Source organism: Tachysurus fulvidraco, chromosome 5 (assembly GCF_022655615.1).
Source record: "Tachysurus fulvidraco isolate hzauxx_2018 chromosome 5, HZAU_PFXX_2.0, whole genome shotgun sequence".
In the NCBI taxonomy this organism is placed as follows: Eukaryota; Metazoa; Chordata; class Actinopteri; order Siluriformes; family Bagridae; genus Tachysurus; species Tachysurus fulvidraco.
Genome location: NC_062522.1, coordinates 18,956,493 through 18,980,749, shown reverse-complemented (window position 1 = coordinate 18,980,749; position 24,257 = coordinate 18,956,493). Strand labels below are relative to the sequence as shown.

Sequence of the window (24,257 nt, the reverse complement as noted above, 5' to 3'; positions counted from 1 at the left end):
ATTCATAAATAATAATTGATGATGTCACCTGTAGAATGAGGAATAATTTCTATTTCAATTATGTTTTGCATCGGCTAACTGCCATCAATAAGCAAATAAAGCTTTGATTACAAAGAAATCTTTCAGAAATTTAAATGGGGAGGTTGTTGGTTGGGGCAGAGGGGACGAGAATATTACAGTAATTGTCAGCTGACACCTGAAAGTTTGGAAATTTCCCTGCCAGACCACAATAGGGTGATCTGGCAGGGCTATTTCCATGTGATTGTTTATGTTTCTCCAAGTGTGCTTAGATCCTGATCCATGTCCTATTTTTGGTTGAAGTGTTTCCATCATTTGGAAACCCTTTGCTGCTGCTGAAGATGGCTCCTCAAAGACAGCCTAAAGATACATGAAATTACTGTGGATGCTACCACTTAGAAACCACTAGGATGGCTTTGGACTGCGACTGATGCAAACAATTTCACTATGATGGCTTACGATTACAATTGCTATGATAGGTTCAGGCCTGCAACAGTTTTTGCACATCAGTCTCCATCAGTGAACATTTGACATCATTAAAATAAACTTCATATTTATACTAGAAATATGATTGCTAAATATATACTAAGTATATATATATATACTAGAAATATACTTGCTAAAGCACATTCTTTTTATTATTTTATATTCACACTATCCTGTGTCATCCAGATAAGGATGGATGTTCACGTTTGTATCTGTTTCCTCTCAAGATTTCTCCGTAATATCATCCCATGGAGTTTTTCCTTGCCAGGTTCAGCTGTTACTCATTAAGTATAAATCAATAAATTTCTGATTTTATATCCTGATTTGAACCGAAATAACAATCTTTATCTGTTAAATCAAGCAATAATGATCCACTAAACTGTTTGTACAGTGCCAAACATATTTGGGCTAGGCTCAAGTTATAATGTCAGGAAATTGTAATGCTACAGCATTAAAAAATGTTCTATACAATTATGTATCTCCAGCATTGTGGAAACAGTTCGGTGAAGACCCACATATGGCTATATTGGTCAACATTAAGCCATATATTATATGCAGAAGTATATCTTTATATTCTTAAATTGTAGCACCTGGAAAGAACATTTCTGCCTTTTTTCAGTTGCATTTGTTGTGCTCCACCATCATACTATCGCTCGTGCATCATGTAACTACAGTCTCCAAGCTAACAACACAATAACTGAACTAATGCACATATTCAAGGCAGCTCATTCATTTTACATTTAGAGTGAATTTTCTCTTCCATTCAAACGCATTTAAGGCACTCTGACGTCATGTTAGTGCCATCTTGTTGTCGAAAAGTGAACCTACAGACATAATGCAAAATCCCCTCAGCCAACATAAAACTACGGGCCACACAAAAGGCTTCATACACAGAACAGTGCGCGTCTAGCTCTAGGTGGGTTCCTTCTTAATAATGCATTATGGAATGTTATTACTTATTTAGGCTGAATATTCTGTCTTATATATATATATATATATATATATATATATATATATATATATATATATATATATATATATATATATATATATATATATATATATAAGCTAAAAGCTGTTTTTGTGATAAATATAATTTTATAATTTTGTGATTATTCCACTTTAACATGTTAGTGCTTACATGTTAATAGCCAATTTTTATTAATAAGTGGTATTAACATGTTAGTGCTTACATGTTAATAGCCTATTTTTTATTAATAAGTGGTATTAACATGTTAGTGCTTACATGTTAATAGCCTATTTTTTATTAATAAGTGGTATGAAACATCAGTGAACAAATTCGATATTACAGATGCGTTTGTGCGCTTGCATGCGGTTAATAATTTCGCTTTTTTTTTTTTTTTTTTTGCTGCGTTAATTGTCATTCCATTGCAGACGTTCACCAAAATGCACGTCCTGCTCGTCTCCGTGAAAAACTGGCGTTTTACCGGCAAGTCTGGCCATCAAACAGCTCATCGGGATCTCCTTTGATGGTGGTATTGTTCTGGGCACAAGGAGCAAAGTGCTCGGTCCGCTGCGCGCTCAGACGCTTCTCACAGGCGATGGAGAACTTTCCGAAAGATGCGACGTTCTGGCCGCTGAACAGATCTTTAAATGAGTCGAGTAGCGGAAACGAAAGTATAGCCGCAAACCGAACCGCGAACCCTCTGAAGCGCAACGAGGAAGTGGCCAAAGTAGAAGTTGCAGTGTTGATCGTGGTGCTGGTTCTCGCTCTAGCCGGTAACATGTGCGTCCTGATGGCGCTTCATGCGAGCAAGCGGGCGCGTTCGCGCATGCATTACTTTATGAAGCACCTGAGCATCGCGGATCTAGTGGTGGCTATCTTTCAGGTGCTGCCACAGCTCCTCTGGGACATCACATTCCGCTTCTATGGGCCTGATTTCTTATGCCGCTTGGTGAAGTATCTGCAGGTGGTGGGGATGTTTGCTTCTACCTACCTGCTTGTGCTGATGTCAGTGGACAGGTGCCTTGCAGTATGCCAGCCTCTCCGCTCCCTGCAGCACAGAAAGGACCGTGAGTATGTTCTTGGGTCATGGCTCCTGAGCCTTCTGCTCAGCCTCCCACAGACATACATTTTCTCCCTTAAAGAAGTGGCCCATGGGGTCTATGACTGCTGGGGAGACTTTGTGCAGCCATGGGGGGCAAAAGCCTATATAACATGGATAAGCCTTGCAATCTACATCATACCCGTTACCATTTTGAGTGTATGTTATGGCCTCACAAGTTTTAAGATATGGCAAAACTTCAAGCTGAAGAGCAGAAGGGATCAGCCTCTAAGACTGTCTCGGGAACTGGCTGATGGCGCAGCACTTTCACGTGTCAGCAGTGTGAAACTTATCTCTGAGGCGAAAATCAGGACGGTGAAAATGACATTTGTTGTCGTCTTGGCATACATACTCTGCTGGACACCATTCTTCTTCGTGCAGATGTGGTCAGCTTGGGATCCTATGGCACCGAGAGAGGGTAATTCATTACTGAGCAGTTTAAAAAGGAAAGCTATGTGCAGCTATGGGTTTATATAATCAGTTTGAGATTCTGCATCACCTTCTTTTTCATAAAGACATATTCATCCATGCGCACCCCCCCCCCCATACACACACAGACACATACACACACACTGTATTTCAAGATGGTTAAACATAGAAACAAAAGTTTAACTGCTGCCTTCAAAATTTGAGTAGGTTTAACTTGAAGGTTATTTTTGTTTCTAAGGAAAGACAATAGGGTACTTAAAAAAACTTATAAACTTTAGAATTCAAAACCTCTAATGCCAGTTAGAGTTAAAGAAATAAGTTCAGTGCAGTGCGTACACACACACACACACACACACACACACACACACACACACACACACACACACACACACACACACACACACACACACACACACACACTCAATAGGCCATCAGTTTGCAAAAACAGATCTGACCTACTGAAAACGTCACAGACTTTATAATTTCTCAATGGGGCTGTAATGTTACTGCATTAATTTAAGAATGAAGACAGAGGAAGATGAGAAAAGCTCAGTAAATGGCATTAGAGACTCACATTATGTCAAAAGGGATTTTTTTATTGTACATCTCAGCAAGATTATGAATATCATAGACATGTTATTTGCTAGGAGTTTGTTCATGGTTATGCTGTACCTGCTGTGTGAAATAATGGAATCTGTACTAATGCGCTTCCCAACATACGGGACAAAATACAGTAGACAGCAAAAAGGAAATTGCAGTGTATTTCTGCAGCAGATCTTAACTGCTTTGGTCATATTTTATTTATTTCATTGAGTTTACAATGAAAAGATTCATAAATTGAATGCACCAAGAGCTCTGCCAAATATTATCCATTTGATTTAGATCAGTTTGCTGAAGTTTATCAGTAGCCTCTATATAAATGCCAAATAATATTCTTTACTCTGTCTAAAAGGAATGCCATATTTGTTGGTTAACAAAACACTGGGGCTTTTTCCCAGGAGAGAAATTAACAAGAAGTTAGATATCTTGGTGGAAGGTCATCTAATAGAGAGGTCTGGCTGTCCACATATATTTGTTAGAGGAGCAACAGTCACTGTGTAATTTGCAGTAGTCATCTTTTTTCTTTTATTTGTTTTCTTTCAAACAACAAAATCACATAACATATACCTAAGATGCTATAGCCTGGTGGAAGTTCACAATAATAATGATAAGTACATTGTACAGCATATATATGTGTGTGTGTGTGTGTGTGTGTGTGTGTGTGTGTGTGTGTGTGTGTGTGTGTGTGTGTGTGTGTGTGTGTGTGTGTGTGTGTTTGTGTGTGTGTAATCATTTCTACCTATGTGAAAAAAATACAAGATGGAGTCAGATTATTTTTTTACCAGCAGTGCAATTTACTCTGCTTTTATTATGGAAACATAGTTGAACATGACTCATATTTAAGCATTCAAATTTTTTGGAAGTCATTGGGTTTAATAATGAGAAGGTTTATAATGATTATGTCTCAGCATCTCTGAATGATAAATGCTAAATATTATTCACACAGGGATGTGAAAAGTTTTTCATTCACAAAACAAACACTTCTATTTGTGCTCATATTGTATTTTGAAAAGATTTTTGATAAATCCTGTGATAAAAACCTTTTATTAGGCATTATTCCGAACATGCAGTTATGCTTTTTGTGTATGTAGTTTATCCCCTTACAAAAGCAAACTGGCACATTATTTGGGATGTCTCTATTATAGAAGCATCCACGTAGAAGCCTTTTAATAAATAAAATTTTTTTATTAAATAATTTTCTGGGATTGTACAGAAATAAATAAGAAATGTAAATAATAATATGGTATACCTAGACCTATGAACACACCCAGAAAAAACACCAACTTATGTGAAAGATGTTCTTGGGATTCTCAGTAGACCTGCCATATCTGATCATAATGCTAAGGATAGGCTATGCAGAGTCATTGCTGAATTTAACATGATGGCCATCTAACCTAAATACCAAATACCTAATATTTCTGTTGTAGACTTTCATATTGCTTTGGAAGACATCATTATCTTTGAGAAATCCATATCTAAGCATTTGGACAAACCTGTTCAGGAAAGAGTTTATGTCACATGTAGGCTAAGAACATACAAAGTCTTGTTGGGATGCTAATAATTAAGATGCATTCAAGCATTTGAAATTCATATATACAATGCCAGTTATCACCAGCTGCATTTCTGCTGTGTTTCAGTCGCATATCACAAGCAGTAGACACAATCAAGCCCTAAAGTGCTCATTGAGACACACATAAAACTGTAGAATGGCAGTCCACAGAGAATATCACATTTATTTTACATTATATATCCTCTCAAGTTGCAAAAACTCCACTTTTTATGTGATTAGAATTTAGTAGTAGAAGTTTTATCCCACATAGCCTAATAAGTACAAATCAGTACAAATAGTTTGTTTACTGTACCACTGTTGTGTGTCATATTTTTAAATGAATATTGTACATGTGGCATAGCAAAGACCACTGCAGATTTGTGCTATAATGGTAGAGTATATCCAGCACAGCACATACACATCAGGAAAGCAAACAACTGGACACTTCCATACTTAGAACAATTTTATTCAATTAGAGATTTGCTAAACACCTAGGGGAAACAGAAAAAAGAAAAATCCCAGATAGAAACATTTATGCAAAGAGGGAAGAGATGAAAAAAATGAACATCACCTCTCAAATACATACAGTTAAACAAAGGAGAGGCAGAAGATGGAAAGCTTTCTGTCTAGTCTAATCAATCTTGTTACTAATTTGAATGTCTCATATATGCTTAAAATGTCCTTCAAACTGGAAGGAAGCTATTGAAGAAAAACTATTTCAGACATCTGACCTTCTATTCAAACTAACCTATAATTGAATCCTTAAATGAGTGACATCTTTAATCTTATTTTATTTAATAACAAAATCATATATGTGTTAAATCTTCCTTATATCAGAAAAAGAAATATAGAAAAGACAGCTTTATTACTTTTAAAATACAAATTAAGAATTTGTTGCCAAAAGCATTCATGTCAGCTATTTAAATTGGAATCTGTGCAGCTCTCTAAATGGACAAATAATTCAAGAAAACATTTCTAATTGAGCTTTTCACCAGTGCATTTCTACCCATTCTTATCAATTCTTTCTCTGCATGTGAGAAAGAAATGGCTATCTAAAAGCATTTGTTTGTTAATAAATCATTATTAATGACATCCAATCCCCGAAAACTATGCTCATGAGTTTATCCTGGGAAATGCCAATCCAAGACAATCCAAGCGATTAGAGGTAGATTCAATTTATAGAGCAAAGAGTAAACAAATGTGCAATTAAAATGTGCAAATTTGTAACAGTGGCATAGCAAACATGGCTACGCTTGATGCATGAAATGCTTGCTACAGTATATACAAAAACATACTAATCAAAGCAGAAGATGGAGCTTTGCAGGAGAGAGGAAACCTGTAGGTCAGACTATAGGTGAAAGCTGAATAATAATGAACAAGAATAATAATGGGAAAGAAGCTTGTATGATGGTGGTATTTATTGTCTGTGTATGTTGGTTTTTTGAGGTCTATATAAATATATATAGAATATAAAAATATAAAAAATATACATAAATATAGAACAGGTTAGAAGTGCAGCATGCCCTTGTGACAGGGCATTAGCTGTTCTTAACAAACGACACCTGTAAGTAAGATATTCTTTCAGGTTGGATTGTGTCTACATGAAATAAAAAAAACAAACAAACAATGATTAAACAATATATATCATGGAGTATGTCCCTTCTGCCTGCCTTTGGGGACAAATGTACTTTATGTAAGGTCAAGTCATCTTGTTTGATTTATTCCTCTTTTTTAAATCAACAGTGTTAAGTTGCTATAAGTATTATAAGTATTAATTAATATGTTCTAGAAATCAGTCATTCTGGAGACTTAGATTGTTAGTGGCATGCCTTTTTTAATTCTTCTGTTTCTTCTGGTTTAAAAACAAAAACATATCTGCTACTTAACAGTTTTATATTAATTGGAAATGAATTCAGGAGTAGCCAATCCTCTAAAAGGAGCTCACATACTGTGTTAGATTGCTAGATAATGAAATTGTTATTTAATTGAATCAAACTTTGAAACTTTTATGCACTTTCACTTTTATTGAAATAATTGCAGTGTATCGACTAGCATACTGATGATTAGATTTTCAAAATAGTTGTATCTTAAACTGATATATCATATAAATTACAAAATGAGCAGTGACATGGCAGAAAATTTTATTCATAAAGTTATGATAACAATATCAGATGGTAGTTTCTTTTTTGGATCTCAGTCAGCAGTAACAAATACTATACACTACATATTACAGTGTGTACTAAAATACATTTTTATGTCTTGTAGATATGGCATTCATTATTGCCATGCTGCTGGCTAGCCTGAACAGTTGCTGTAACCCATGGATCTACATGTTCTTTGCTGGCCACCTTTTCCGTGACCTCATGCTGGACTGTTTAACGATATTACGCTGTAACTGTGTGGGGCAGCAGAGTCCTAACAGCCAATCAGCAGGAATAGTGATGAAGGACACTGGCAGCCAGAGAAGTCTCACCCAAGCATCAACGGTGTAACACACCAGACTGCAAGACCTGGGGGAAAATCTCTGCAAACCATGGCTACAAATCAGCTGATAAATGACTGGGCAGGACAAATGACTGGGATGGACATTACAGACTTGTACTATAAAAAAAGCTTTTCATATGGGCTGATACAGTCATTAAAATCCTGATAATAAAGCTCAGGACTTTGGTATTAAAAACGCATATTAAAATATAATTCTGTACACAAACAGGAACTTCCATAAGTATTGTCTCAAAGCACACTGGTCAGCCATACACCAGTGAAATTCTGAATAATTTTGCATTTGAACATATTCATCTGTCCCACAACACTCTATTCCAGAATGAATTATTATTCCAGAATGTATGTGTTATTTGCACTGGACTTATGGCAACAGCGGTGACTGCCCTGTCAGGCTTTTATTACTAAATTACTGTACTTAACTTTGACACAGATCCTTTCAGAGCTACTCTGGGGACATGAATAGGTCATGCCCAGTTTATTTTGTCCTTGATAACCTAAATCTTTGCTGAACCCAGTTATTCCTTTAACCATTGACCCAGTGCGTGCTCAACTCCTTTACAGCTGAATAATAGAACATGCTACATTATAAAAAAGTCCTTATCATATGTCATAGAAAAATAATTCAGTGTATTATGACTGTGTATAAATATATATCCACATATGCCACTAATTTTTAGTCATGAATTTACCACCAGCATGACTGTATTATACAATAAATTTTTTCCTCAACATTATAACAAAAAAAAAAAAGTAAATCTTTGACAAAGTAAAGGAAAACATAAGAAGTAAAATGATTAGCTAGACAGTAATATTCCAGTATGACTATTATTTAACCATTTTACAATTAAACCATTTGATGCTCATATTACGATAAAAATCCTGGAAATATTTTAGTAGCATTATGCAATGTATCTTTTCAAACTGCTGCTCTTGCCACATCACGGATTAGCATTACACATTCACAGGAAAGTGAAATCTGCCTTCATAAGCTCATAGGTGTTCATTATTAGTGATGAGTCACTGTTATTGACATGCAAGTGTGAGTATGCCGATTTAAACTATGTTCCAGGTTGTCAAATAACCAGATATCAAAAAATAATTAAATTAAAGCATCAAATGCATTCAGGTTTGATTTATTCCCTGATCAGTGTGCTTCCTGAATACATACACGTGTCTACCAAAGCCAAGCAAATGATAATACTAAAAACAAAGCACACCTAACATCATCACAGGTGCCAATTGTGATCGAAAAGACTACAAGCTAAGAGGCTAGATAAAATGCTATTTAGCTAGGATTATGGCATGTCTGGCATGTAAATGTTACGGAATACTGCTTATTGTTTCTTTTTGTATTTATCTTGCAGGTCAAGCAACGTACATTCCGAGTCATAAGTGAGTGTTTTCTAAGTGGAAAACAAATGTTAACTATTACTTTAAAAAAAAAAAAAAAAAAAAAAACATGAACTAGCTTTTATATAGATAGATATAGATAGATAGATATATGGGGGGCACCTGGGAATTATAGATCTATAAAACAGCCACACTATCCACCTTCTGTCAATGTGGCACCCAAAAAAATGTATTTAGCAAGTCATTTTAAATAACAATCAGTCAGTATTACAGTACTTATGTTAATGAAAACATAGGCTCGTTTTCAAATCAGTCTGAATTTTGCCTCCTTTTTAACCTGGTGTCAGTTTCCACCAATAGTGACTTGTATAAACAGAAGCACAGAATTGAAACAATAACTCGTTGACATTTAGCGCTGACATTTAATACTCTGCATCAAACTAACCACTGAATAAATAACCACAACTAACTAGTTCAACTTCTATAAACAGCTATATATAGAATGTTGACTAATATATATGTGTGTGTGTTTTATGCTGTTTATTATTATAGAGTCAAACTTCCTTATTACTTGAAGAAAATATCTCCATTACAAAATCGTTTCCCAACCTGATTTTTTCCCCTGATTTTTAGTTCATATTAAAAATGACAAGTGTAGATTTTCGGATTTTATGCCAAATTATTCCATGTGGCTTTGTCCATTTTGAACTGGCAATATCTTCAGAGCTGACAATCACAGCAGGAACCTCATTGGGTAAATGTCAGTGATGGTGTCTAAGTAGCATGCCATGTCCTTGACCTGCTAAAGACCTACAGTAAGTATATATATATATATATATATATATATATTTATATATATATATATATATATATATATATATAATGTATGAAAAATCTTAAAATAACCTGCTGCGAACAGACCTACGTTATAAGCATTAGAGACTAGTGTAAGTAATGACTTACACAGCTAGATTAAAAATTCGAAAAAGTCACAACCTCAAAGTATATTTCCAGACATATCATTTTCTTTTATGCTAATTCACAGTCGCAGTCAGACGCCCAGAGCCAAAACTCTTGCACATGAGCAGAAGCTTATCATTGTAGGCCAAGCACAGAAAACCAATATTTACTAGTTAAGACTTATAGATATAATCATGAAAACTTTTCTCTGCTCATTGGTTGAGAAAAGCAATTTCTTCAAATATCAGAAAATCCAGTCATCTTCAGGTTCAGGTTATGACCTGATCAGCCCAAAGTGAAGCATTTTCCTATAAGAGTTCATTGTTTTTATTAATTAATATCACACATTTTTAACTGTTCATAGTTACATAGTTTCTTATAATAACAATTATTCTTGTGAAATGAGTTTAAGACAAGTTAGTTCATGTTAACAATGAGTGCATAGCTATACATATACAGAAAGACATTCTCTCAAAAGCCTCTCTTTTTATTAAAATAAACAAGACAAAAAACACTATTACTGGATGTATTTAAAGGTCTAACAACAGAGACTCCATCTATAATTTATACATATATATACATTTATAATAATGTATTATATATAATATATACATTTTTCTTTGTTATAATTACTTTTTTCATTCGTTTTAAATTCATTTATTATTACTGTATTTAGATCATCCTACAGGTTCCTGTGAGGGAGTCATTATTATACAAAGGATAAAGGCACAGTCACAAGAAGCCCATAATCTGATGGCATTAATGTCAATGCTGTTATGTTGTAGAAAATTAATTTGACAAATCAGATTTGAAATTCCATCAGTGCTGTGGAATATTATAACAAATAATCTTATTAAAGTGTACTGATGAAACCCCTTGAAGGAATAGAAAAACATCTTCAAGATTACAATCAATGTTCATTTAAAGCATATAGTTCTTTTTTATTAACATATGTCACCCTGTGAAACTAATACCACTTTAATAAGGCTTTATACTGGAGCTGTATTGAATTCTAAAATCTGATTGGTGAGCTGTAACGCATGAGCACTCACAGATCATTGATGTAAATGGGGAGAGTGAAGGCCAGCCTGTCTGGTCCAGTCCTTTAGAAGAGCTACTGTAGCACAAATTGCAAGGAAAAACAAATTAATCCTGGCTATGATAGAAAGGAGTCAGAACATACAATTGCCCTAAGCCTTGCTTCATATGGGGCTGCATAGACTGGTCAGAGTGCTCCTACTGCCCACTGGATCATGGGGCAATGGAAGATGGTGGTCTGGTCTGTTGAATTATGTTTTCTTTTACATTATGTGAATGGCTGGACTGGTGTGTCGTTTATCTGGCAAAAATCATTCATTCATAACATTAAACTTAAAGACTTACAGGATCTGCTGCTAATGTCTTACCACAGCACACCTTCAGAGGTCTTGTGGAATCATAAAATTGTGAAATAATAAAACATCCAGTGAGTGGCAGGTCTTATTGATCAGAGAGATCTCAGATAACCACTCTGTAAAATGTCTCAGAATGCACAACGTGTTGATCCTTGAGGGGAATGGGCTGCAACAGCAGAAGACCAAGTCATGTACCACTTCTGTTAGCTAAAAACAGAAAGCTGAGGCAACACAAGAAGAGACTCACCAAAACTGGTCAGCTGAAGACCGAAAAACACATTGCCTGGTCTGATAAATCTTAATTTCTGATGAGGTTCACAAATGATAGGGTCAGGCAATCTGATGGTGGAGGTGTTATTGTGTGGGGAAGGTTTTCTTGACACACAAGAAACAAAAGATTTATCAATCTCCCAGCATGAAAATGCACCTGGTCACAAAACATAAGTCATCTCAAACTGGTTTCTGTAACAAAGTAAATGTCTGACCAAACATCACAGTTTTCCATACTGTACATCATAGTGTTAGTTTTTTCCTCCTACATTTTTTAAGAGACAAAATTAATATGTAAAAATGCAATAAACTGGTGGGATCAATCTGAGGCCAAGTGCTATAGTATATTTTATAGTATTTATATCTATAATATATCTATATGTAATTATATACCTAAATTTATGTGATCCTATCAAACATATTGTAGCACATTGAACTAATTATTCTAACATCAATATCTATACAAGTAGAGACACTATTCCATTGTGTCAGAGGATCTGTATACATGTTTCCTTTCCTTATTTCAGTTGCTGAGGTAGTAATGTAATGAATCTAGATATAACAGACACTGAATGCTTATTAATTTGTTTTAGGAAATGAAGAAAGAGATCATCATTTTTTAACAAATCCACTTCCTGCAGGGCTAACTCAATTTCATCCCTAATTTTAATAAAATGCATGTGGTACCTTTTATTTCATAATCTTCAAATTATATGCACACCTTCTTCAAAAATGCACACAATCTTCCAAAATGCCACAGGGTAGTATACTGTATATGCTGTGTATTAAAAAAAAAATAGAAAAAACTTTTTTCCATGTCATCTACAGTTTGCGAACATCTGGATATAAAATTCCATGTTGTAGACTCACCTGCTGCTAAGGTTAGATGTAGCTGGAATACAGATGTCAGGTGTCAGATGTCTTACTGTTTCAGTGTCTTGCGCTGACATCTAGTGTTTGATAACAACATTGTACCAACAGAACTGTAAACTGTACAGTATGTAAAAGTCATTTTCTTTTACTGCAAGGTTGACTGAAAACAAGAGCTGTCTCTGTCCACTTAGTCATGCATAAATATTTGAGGCTGCTATCCACTTAGTCATGCATAAAATGTTCGCTGTTAAAAGCAACATAAAAATACAATTTTATCGATTTGAATTGATTGGGGATGTTTGGTGAGTATTTATTTTGAACATATTTTTTGAGTGTTGGCATGCAAGTTCAGATATCATGATCAACAATCAGGTGCATTTTAAAGTGCAACCAAAAGAAAAAAAACATACATGATCTAAGGATACATTTTAGTTTCTGAATTTGGCTTAGTGGAAATATGACACATATATAATTCATTCTAATTATTTTCTGCCTTCTTCATGACCAAATGTATGAGTTTTACTTATGCATTGCAATGGTAAAAATACAGTTTAGAACATAAACCAGTTTAGATGACTTTTGCTTTGTGACATGGGTCATTATCATGCTGGAATTAGGCATTAGAAGATGGGTAAAATCTGGGCATGGTTTTGTACATAATCAGCAACAATATTACAATATCCTTATGCCTGGTATTAATACATCCACAATGTACCCAGAAAACATTTGCCACACCATTTGGCAGATGCTCTTATCCAGAGTGACTTGCATTATCACTTTTTTTTTTTTATTATATATACAACCGAGTAATTAGGGGTTAAGGGCCTTGCTCAGGGGCCCAACAGTGGCAGCTTGGTGGACCTGGGCTCAAACTCACAACCTTCTGATTGGTAGCCTAACACCTAAACCACATGCCCCATTAAAGCACATCCACCAGCCTCGACTATTTACACAAGGCAGGTTGGATCCATTGAATCATTTAGTTAGCTTTAAATTCTTACTCTCTCTGAGCCACAGCAGAACAGGCCAGGTTATGTTTTCCCAGATACTGTCACATACACAGTTATACAGTTTATAACAATAAAATAATGAAAATAAGAATAATATGAAAACATGTCATAATGTGGGATGTGGTAGCTTAGTGGTTAGGGTGTTCGACTACTGATCGGAAGGTCATTGGTTCGATGACCTTAACCCTCAATTGCTCAGGTGTATAATCTGAAATAAAAAAATGTCGCTCTGGATAAGAGTGTCTGCTATATGTCTGCTAAATAAGAGTAAAACACATACAATCAGTATAGAGTGGTTATCTGAGTTACTCTAACCCTTCTGTCAGCTTGAACCAATCTGGCCATTCTCTATTGACCTATCCACACAAACACTCAAGAATGCTACAGATGTCACTGTGGCTTAATGGTTAGTACATTTGCCTCTCATGTCTGGTGTTTTGGGCTTGATTCCTCTGCCCTGTGTTTAAGGTGCATGTGTTTTCTCAGTATTTCCTTAAGGTACTCTGGTTTCCTTCATGAGTACATAGACATGCATTGTAGCTGATTGATGACTCTAAATCGTCCATTACGTGTGATGGGTTGGTGGCCTGTCCTGTGTTGTGCTGGGTGTCTTCTGCCTTGTGCTGTTTTCCCTCTGTGTAAGTGCCACAGTAAAAGAATGGATGAGATGCTTTTTTTGTTTGTTTGTTTTTCTGATGGTTGGCATGAACTAAGTGAGTATATCATGGACTTTTCCTCAACACTGAAGCCAGTGTGTGTGTGTGTGTGTGTGTGTGTGTGTGTGTGTGTGTGTGTGTGTGTGTGTGTGTGTGTGTGTGTGTGTGTGTGTGTGTGTGTGTGTGTGTACAAGGCTTATACATAATACATAGAAATGAGACAGATTCATAGGATAAAGCCATCTGTTGCTTTTAAACTTATCAAGTGAAGTTAATGTTTGATGACGTTCACGTTTAAAACCTAATTAGGTCATATAGCATCTTATAAAAGGCAGAAGTTGAAAAAAAAAGGCAAGGTTTAATCTCCTGGCTGGAATAATTAGAAAGGCAGGATTTACAGGTAACTTGTAGGTACGTTGCGACGTAATTACTCGTATTTCTCATGCCGTATGTGTAAAGCTAAATTGTCAGTTTTCATGGCTACAACATTCGCTCAAACCGTTTGATGGATTTTCTTTGTGTTTAGCGACACAGGCTTTTCTTCCTCTACCTGCTTCCGTCATGTTGTCGCGCGTCACGAGGGTGAAGAGTCTGTCAGGAGAAACAGCGCGAAAGTTTGCGTCGGCGGAACAATAACGCTTTGGAAAACAAGGGTGTTTTTATCTTCCCACGTTTAAACAATATGAAGGAACCGAGCTATGCCTCGGTGAACGTATGTAAGACGTAAACGTTACCAGGGCGGTGAATTGTGCTTTGTGACAATGCTGGAAGTACGAGAATTCTCGTAAAGGTAAGTGTACCTTTGCAGCGTGAAGGCTGGACGACAGAAAATATAACATTTCTGAAAATATGTTTTTGTGTGTATATTAAATGACACTGAGGTGTCGTGTGTTTTCAAACACGCGACTTTCACGTGAAATATAGAATATACGGTTTAGTGACCGGATGAACAAGATTGAGGTTGCTGAGGTCTTATGAGCGGCGCGTTTCCACTTGACTTGCTGTTAAGGAGGAAGTTATCATTTTGTACTCTGTTGCTTTGTATCGCCGTCGTTTCCTCTGGTTCTTTTTCTCTCGTTTTGACATTAGCATAAGCTTTTTCACTTCTTCAGAGCAACCTTTTAATAACCACACATCCTAAATTCGTGGTTTTACGCATGCAAATGTGTCTGTATATAACTTCTTATTTTGAAAAAGGACGTCGTTTACCACCTCAGCTTCACTGTTATGTTAAATTATGTAGAGAAGTTGCTAGAATATTTTGAAACAGACTTGTTTTAAATGTCTCTAATGACCTGTATTGGTTCTGAAAGCGTAGAATGTTCTCTCATTTGCATCTGACGTCAGAAAGGGTACCAAGCAGATCTCCCTTCAACCCCCTGGAGAACCTTTTTTTATTTTTTTTTAATTCTTCATCATTCTTTGATGTTGTTGCTTCCTCACATTTAGAGGGTCCACGATGTTGGATAATGAGTTTGGCTTGTGTGGCTGTCTGTGTGGCAATTAGACAGGTTCTCTCTGTATGGCTTCTTCAGCTTCCTCCTACCACCTAAAAATATGCTACAGATGGACTGGCTATTTTACGCTGCCCTTAGGTGCGAATGTACTGTGTGTGGATGATGCCATGCAATAACTAGCTTCTTGTTTTAGGATGTGACCCTGCAAGCTTACATCCATTGGTCCTGGGAAAGGCTCTGTGTCCACTTTAACATTTACATTTACATTTACAGCATTTGGCAGACGCCCTTATCCAGAGCGACGTACATAAGTGCTTAAATCTCTAACACTGAATACATTAATGCTGGTTCACTAGGTTACATACTTAAGATACCATGAGTTTAAAACATTTGTTCAAAGTTACAATGAAAAAGTGTCAAAGGTGTTTTTTTTTTGTTTTTTTTTTGTTTTTTTTAAATGCAAAAGATAAGGAAAGAAGTGCTAGTTGAAGTGCTTCCTGAATAAGTAGGTCTTCAACCGCCGCTTGAAAATAGCCAGTGACTCGGCTGTCCGGACCTCTAGGGGAAGTTCATTCCACCACCTTGGTGCCAGTACAGAGAAGAGTCTTGTAGTATACTTGCCTCGTAGCCTGAGAGATGGTGGAACCAGTCTTTAACCATGTCCAGGATTAAAAAAGTACTAAACTTGAATGAATGATTGAATGAATGGTGATTAATAGATTTTCTTCTACGAGTATAAGATCTTGTACTGTAGCTGCATACATCACATCACACCTTAAAATATTGTACTAAATAAGAAGTCCAGGTCCAAATTCTTATATCTCTTGTATAACATTCTTATGTGTATCTTTAATATGCTTTGGTGTTATTACATAGTGATCTATGTAACTTTTATACCTTTTTAGGCCTGTCAGCCATGGACAGTCCGTGTTCTGTGAACCGGCGGCAGGCATGGGCTCAGTGTAGCCGTCAGTGGCTCACAGTGGAAGATACAGAGCCGAATGCATCTGCATCCGGCAACGTAAATACAACTCCAGCTACACGGCTTTCTCTACAAGATGAAGTCTTTCCTGATGGTAGGCTGCAAAGTAGTAAATGTTTGCATGTATTTCATGTTTTAGCTACAGAGAAAAGATGCAAAAATGAGAGATTAGAAAGTTTGATGTGATCGGAGGGATTTGTTTCATTGTATGGTCACCTACAATGACTTTTGTTATTAGAATCCCCAGGATACACTGTTAGTTTGTCACTGATTGTTTTTCAAATGCCACATGAAGGAAAATAGCATCAGGTTTGGAGATGATCAAAACCATTTCTCCGGGAGGTAATTGTACTAAAATTGTAAAGAACTTTTCTCCACTATTGCCTTAGAGACTTACTTATAAGAGAGAACATCTGAGGAACAGCTATAGTTTTGTCAAGTGACTTTATCTATCTACCATTGCAAGACATTCAAAAATGTTATTTGCCTTTTTTTTTTTTTTTTTTTTTAAAACCAAGAAATGAGTGTTATGAAGAATGTTATTTATATGCCACTATGTACTGTATCTGGGTATGTGTGAGCTTTTGTATGAAATATTGCTTAAAATGATATAAATATAAAGTTGAAATGGGTTGAAATCTCACCACCCAATATCTAAAATCACAGATCTGTCATGAAGATAGATCCAAGACACTGTATTCAGCTCCCAATGATTTTCAGTAGATGCTACTAATAAATTCAAGCCTGCTGCAATTAGTGCTGTTTGGATGCATACTCTGTAGTCGGTACAGTAAGATGTCATAGTGATATTTTCTAATATGTGTAAGAAACATTATTATATATTTTATGAAAACAGAGATGTACCAAAATAAAAGTAATTCTCTGATTAATAATCCTTGCTAATAAAATCGATCTGCCGTTCATAAATGACGTGTTGTTGATGTTAAAGTGCTAAGTACCATTTTGGCTTGATATGGCATAATTCCTGCCCTGCCTCCGTATGAAGACAAATGAATTTCCTATAACTAAATATTTGCAACCATTTGCAACTGTTTCGGTGAACTGAAGATTTGGTTTGCCCTTCTTTATTTATGCAAATGAGACAGTCAAACGACAGCTATTTAAGGAAACAGAGAATTATGATTTCTTATTCAAATAGTTGGTCTAAGCAAACTATCTTGAACATATTATGAAAACATTCTCACAGAATATAAAACAGCCATAAATAAATAAATGTAAGCATTGTTAGACACACACGCATGCTAAAAGTTTGTATGTATTTCCACAGGATGCTCTACAGGAAAGATTGAAACCTGGCTCCAAAGCTGTGGGTAAGTCTGTGTTGTGTATTTATATGTACGTGTGTACTGTATGTCTGTGACTACGTCTGAAGGAGAGTAGTCTACTCCAGTGACCATGCATGTAGCCCTTTGTGGTTGAATGTTGTGCTTCGAGGCAATAAAAACGAAATAAATGGAAGCTCAGAGAGGATTTTGCACTGTTTTGTGTGGATGCATTTTTAGTTGTTGATGAACGGCTGAGATACTGTTCCACATCTGAAACCAGTGAGTGTGAAGCACAAAAAATAAAATGTCAACCTAAGCTTTTTTGAAAAAGGTTACCACATCCATGAAAGTGATTCATCTGCAGTCCTTTGGGTTATTGAGAGTGTGCATTCTTATCTGAGCATCTTCCATCATGCCTGCATTTCGCCCACGTACCGTGCTGATTCAGATGTGATCAAAGTAACTGTTGTTTTCCTTTTTGTTTGTGCCAGCTCTCATACTTTTTTGTGTGTGTAAATTCAGAAATGAATCCAGTCAAGAGAACCCAAGCCAACTCACTGTTGGTAAGTTAGGAGGAAGTACTACATAGCTACAGCACTATAGAGTTACATGACTAACAATCAGACAGGGCTGTTGTGAGATCCGGTTGCATAACAGATGCACATAACAAGTACTCAACAGAAATCTGGTGTTAGTGAGTATCTATTAAATCATTTGTCTTTTCCAGAAACTTTATTGAAGACTGCTAACAGTTTTGAGGATGATTTGAGCCTCGGGGCTGAAGGTACAGAAAATGAATCCTGTTGTACATTTTAACATTTTTTTTTAAATAGTCAGCGAGTTGTATTATTAATATTTGATATAATGTGACAAGAGGTATGGGTGTCATGTAAACATACCTTAAAGGCATCATTATGCTCATAAATTCCATAGGATTATTTTCCCCTTCTAGACAAGCCTTAACTTGTCAGCCAAGTGTAGGCTGATTAGTTCACTCCTCTCAGTACATCCTGCAGTGCAAAAGTTTAAAATTGTTACAAGAGGGATGCCTCTTGTTTTATAATAAGTGATATATATGACTAGTATAGGGAATGGTAGAGGGAAAAAAAAATAGGCTCAAACACTACTGTATGAATTTTTGCACTCAAGTAGATACAGTAACCAGTGACCTCTACATTAATGGTTGAAGCATTAGAGCCTAATGTGAGAAATTAAATCTGGGGAGATATTCTTTTATATAATACACTTCATAATATTTCATTCTGTTACAGCTGTAGGATTACATGTCGGATTGCATGATGACGAGTTTGGGTAAGGAATGTGTTTTTCATGATAAATTCAGTGATGTTGAAATCCCCCCCCCCCCCCCCCCTTAAGGACTGAAATAGCCATTACAGAAATATTCACAACTTTTCCTGGATTTCTCTGCAGGCACTGTCCATTGCTCCTGCCCCCTCCTAAATCACGCCGCAAAGATTTGCACACAAGGTTAAAACTAGTTTCACTCTCTCCACCAGCTGTTCTATCAATAGCTTTTGTTCTATTCATTAATTATTTCTTACATTGTGGACATTTGCTTCAGCAGCACTCCTCAGCAAAGGCTTAATCTGCCATTCAGAAACTTGGGCCACAGTATGGCATCTAGCATCTTCTCATCCACCAGTAAGACTGCTTCAAGGTAAGGCATCTCAAACAAAATTGTCTTGTGTTCTGCCAGATGGATTCTGAATGAAGTGTAGTTGCGTTTAACCTGTTTTGTCCTATTAGTCTGATCTCTTGCATTCTCTCTCCCATATACAACAGTGTTTCTGAGGTCCTGCAGATGTGTGCTGAGGATGCAGAGGAGACATTGTACCACTTAGGCTTTGGTTCCGAGGAGCCACAAGTAACAGCCCGTATACCAGCTCGTTTCTTCACTTTCCCTTCACAGCTCAGAGGCATCAACTTCCGCCTGTTTCTTGAGTCACAGCTCCGGCGCATTCGTGAAGAGGACCCCAGTCTCTCACTTGCTAGTAAGAAAACACTAATAAATTTAATCCAAAGTCTTGTTAAAATAAAATCTATTTCAAGCCCAGCTGTGAAGATGATTTCACATAATTGCTCAGATTTGTTTATATCAGTGTGATCCAATTTTAGTAATATTTAAAGGACAAGTAGCAAATTGTAACAATTACTTTCAGATCCAGAAAAGCATCTAGTTTCAGAAAACACCTAAACATAGATATTCAGCTGTAGTGGTACAAATATATTTTTTTGTGCACATTCCCTATGGAACAAGAATGGCGAACAGGATGCAGTCACTTTTTTTTGAGTTGTGAGAGTTGCTAAGCAACTGATCATGGATGCAAGCTAATAACAGAAGCTAATATGTCACCTATACAGCTTATGTTAAGGCACAGCACAGTGGAAATAAGACAACCAGTGACTCTCACTTGTATAACATTTGTTAGTAAAATAATTGTATGAATACATTTTCACAGTATTTACAGTTGAACACCATATTGAGAAACATTAGTGTCAGTATTGAGCAACAATAAAAATCACAACACTTCAAAAGTAATCAATATCAAGCTATAAGATATTCTGATAACATGACTTTATCAAGATAATAAGGTTCTTAATCTGTTGTATTTAGGAATGGGCCCTGTTTACTTAAAACAATGTATTGAAGGAAATGAAACCTATCATTTATGATAAAAACATTATAGAAAAACTCTGTACTGTATTGGAATATAAAAAAATAGATTAAATATCACACAATTTTGCCATAGGAAATAAACTCTGCCTGCAGATACAGTGGTAGAAGTTATTCGCCATCTAAACAAAGCAAACCATAGAACAAATGTGATAATTATAGCCCATTTTCTGTTGTAAAGGTTTACAGGAAATCATTTCCCTATGTCTGCCTACTTCTAGTTTTTGTGAGATGTGTCTGTTCTATTCTCTAACAGCTTTTGTATATAATTTTGTTTAGTTTTTATGAGTAAAGGGTCTTTAAAAATGATCAAACTCACTGAACACAAACTGAATTAGGCTCCCTGAAGTCTGATTAACTGATGATATAAACAATTTAACATTTTATAAAGTAAATATACTTTCAATAATAGTAAATAGATTACATGTTAAATTGATTGAAGATCAGCAATTGTACATGGATCTTGGAATTTTAAACAGAACAGTATTCTAAAAATAGAGGCCCAGATCATTTCTGTCTTTCTACAGTCAAGCATTTTTTTTTTTTCTTTTTGCAGGTCGTTTCCGTCAAGTGGAGGTATTAACAGCCATGGCCAATGCTTTCTATTCTCTCTACTCCCATGTATCACGAACACCACTTCAGAAGCTGGCACCCCCTGAATTCAGCTTTTCTTCACCCACTGTGGAGCGAAGCATTGGTCAGCGCTTCTTTGGCAATGTCCGCACTGAACCACGCTCTCCTGTGGAGCGTCTAAAAGACACTGTGTCCAAGATGTGCTTATACACACGTGGCTCAGACTCTACCTCTCCAAACTGTTCTCCTCGCAAGAGGAACAGCCTGCCTGATGTGGTTGAAGTAGTAATGGGGAATGTGAGGGGTGAAGACCAGAGTAAGGAGATGTCGATAAAAGAAGGCAACATAACTCAGAAGGAGAAAGTTGAAAAGCCTTTACAGCATGCTGAAAAAATGAAAGACCCTGAGAAAACTACTAGTGCACATAAGCAAAGGATCCAGCGGTGGTCACAGTCAGGACAGAGAGAAGGTCTTAGAGCAAAGGGCTCCCTGTTTAATTCAGACTGTGCATCTTTGGAATTGAAGCAAACTCAGATGTCTAAGGATACAGACATGGATGAAGATTCCTCCAATTCTACTTTGCTTCCTGATTCCTCAGAAGATCCTGCTGAAACGAATACACCAGCTCTCATTATTACTTTTGATATAGTTTCCCCTCATGTAGTGGAGCATGTGCATAAAGCACCTTATGGGTGTCCAGAGATGCATAGTGTATCTACACCAGGCGTATCGCCCTCTGGTTCTATGCACAGGCCAGACTCATATCCTAGGACATTAGAACACAAGCCAAGCATCACAGATATAAAATCATCTCCAGTACAGAACAAGGATGAGCTTATGGTGGAAGTTACTTCAAAGATTTCTCAAGGTGATCCGGTGTCCCTCCAGACCAGCGTAACACAAGGGTCACCATGTCAGATCAAGGTTACTGGATGGGAGGACGATGACTCTATTCTCCACAGAGACTCATTTGAGGATTATACACATTTCATGTACCCTTGTACCACTGCACACGTGCATTCATCCCAATCAGACCAGCAGAGGTTCCTGAGCCCCAGCAACCCCTCAACTAACCAGATCTGCCACCTCAAGCAGGCCAACTCCTTTGAGTTGGAGGAGGTATGTAGCTAGCCATATTTTTATAGAAAGTTTTAGTGTTGAAGCCTTTGTACACTAAAAATCAAATGCATTGTACAGAATAAAAAGGGCATGCTTTTAGAGGAATATATGTAATGTGGTGTGATGTCACCCCAAAGTGGATTACTGTCCAGCAGCATGTCCTGGAGTGCTTTATTCCTCTTATACCATAGCAGTTTGCCAGTTTATTAAAGAAGGAAACATTGTTCTTTAATTTATAAAAGCTGTAAATTGCTGTTCCTTTACCTGACTCTAAATTAATAAGACATAAATTCAAAAGGGCTTTACTTACAAATCAGCAGAGATCCATTCGACAGATATTAAAAAAATCATCAACCTTATCTTAACTTATCAACAAATCCACATTTTTACAATTTATTTATGGGGAATGTCTGCTATACAGGTCCCTATAAATTACTTGTTACAGTAGAAATGATAACATTACAATGAGCACATTTAATTTAAACCTGCATGTTGCCTGCACTAGTTGTCTGCCAATAGTGTCAAAACAGCAGAAAGACAAGATCTGGTCCACTTCTTTGGTTAAACACCATTGTAAGGCAATTATCTTTAGTATAACCACACAGATGTTTCACGGTTTGTATAAATCTGCTCACCCATGAACTCAAGTCTACTCTCTAGTATGAAAAAGTTGCCAGTGGAGCCAAATAAATAGAATGTATGGCCTTATTGTGACTTGTTTAATCGATATTAATCTCTTGTTTATTGAACTACTGTATTAAAACTATAGTGCACTCACAGTCGTGTGGTTATACTGAATACATGGTTATGATTAAACTTAATGAATTATAAGCTTCTGACTAATCACATTAGAGAATTCAGCAGTGTTGGGGCACAAATTCATTTATTGGAGAGCAATAAACAATTCACAACTTTTAATTAACAATTGTATGTCACAGAGCCCTGATAATGGTGAACAGTTACAAATCATAGTTTTTTTTATTCTCTGTAGATACAATACAAGGTTTTTGGATTTTCACAGTGTTTGTACCTTTTAATACACTCCAACCTTTTTTACACTCAGCATATTCCTTCTCTGCTTAATGTAATGCACACTCACACAAGCAGAGTGTATGTTAGGGATATTTATATTTATATGCAGAATTTTTTCTATTAATATGTTGCTATTCAGTTGAGTTTGGGGGAAGAGGAGAACATATCAGTGGAGCAAAGCAGTGCACGCACACTGTCTGTTACAGCATCTACGCATCAGAAAGGTGAGTCATAGCAGTTTTTCTTTTTATAGCACTGGCCTAAAGTATTTTGTTGCATAATGAATTACTAGGCAATTTCTTCAGCAGTAAACTGCTAACATGTGAACTGTGTATGCATTAAAATAAAGTGTTAGAAATTAACCACACTGAAGAGAAGGCTGTTAATACTGACACACACTTCTACAGGAAGTCATGAAGCAAACCATGAAATTACCAAGCCTCATTCTCAGAATATTCTAAAGAGGAAAGCAAAAGGGAAGTACTAGTCACGAAAAACTAATTAGCAAATTTTTATGTATGTATTGACTGTTTTACAGGTTCAGCCATGAGAGGGGACAGTTTCCAGTCAGACAGCAGTGGATATGCTGAAGAGGACATGCAGAATGTACTGACCTCCACTAATAAAGAGATTAGCTGAAGACCAAAACCCACACATCCTTAACGATCTGTTTTAAGGTGTTTCTCAGTAGTAAAAAAAAACAACTTGTATTTCCGTTGAAAAGATATTACAACTGCAGCAGAAGACGGAGATAACATTTGCCCATTCAAATGTACTGCAGTTAAGCAGTACTGATATTAAATATTTGTTAGTGTTTTTCTCTTTGTATGATTGTGCAGCTGCAGATGTTTTGAATATTTATTTTATGGTAAAGTATTTATTTGCACATAAATGCTAATATAATTTGAGTGTTTAACATTTGTTTGGATTGGTTGTAAAATAAGTGA

General features: G+C 36.3%; 2 protein-coding genes across 8 annotated transcripts; both read left to right on the top strand.

Annotated features, from left to right (window-relative positions):
- Positions 1-1,903: 1,903 nt before the first annotated feature.
- On the top strand, positions 1,904-8,413 carry oxtrb (oxytocin receptor b). The gene is made up of 2 exons (XM_027147131.2): positions 1,904-2,988; positions 7,414-8,413. The coding sequence occupies exons 1-2, from the start codon at positions 1,995-1,997 to the stop codon at positions 7,638-7,640; spliced, it is 1,221 nt and encodes a 406-aa protein (XP_027002932.2). The 5' UTR covers positions 1,904-1,994; the 3' UTR covers positions 7,641-8,413.
- Positions 8,414-14,032: 5,619 nt separating this feature from the next.
- Positions 14,033-24,218, top strand: tespa1 (thymocyte expressed, positive selection associated 1). 7 transcript variants are annotated; one of them, XM_027146248.2, is made up of 13 exons: positions 14,441-14,577; positions 14,693-14,956; positions 16,529-16,699; positions 17,894-17,936; positions 18,414-18,454; positions 18,619-18,675; positions 19,163-19,202; positions 19,323-19,379; positions 19,474-19,569; positions 19,695-19,903; positions 21,143-22,278; positions 23,450-23,534; positions 23,849-24,218. In XM_027146248.2, exons 3-13 carry the CDS (start codon positions 16,540-16,542, stop codon positions 23,947-23,949), a joined length of 2,025 nt encoding a protein of 674 aa, XP_027002049.1. In that variant the 5' UTR covers positions 14,441-14,577; positions 14,693-14,956; positions 16,529-16,539; the 3' UTR covers positions 23,950-24,218. The 7 variants fall into 7 exon arrangements, with proteins under 7 accessions (XP_027002047.2, XP_027002048.2, XP_047669330.1 ...); XM_027146251.2 differs by having other exon boundaries at positions 14,442-14,577; positions 19,477-19,569; XM_027146246.2 differs by lacking the exons at positions 14,441-14,577; positions 14,693-14,956 and adding an exon at positions 14,033-14,148.
- The last annotated feature ends 39 nt before the right edge of the window (positions 24,219-24,257 follow it).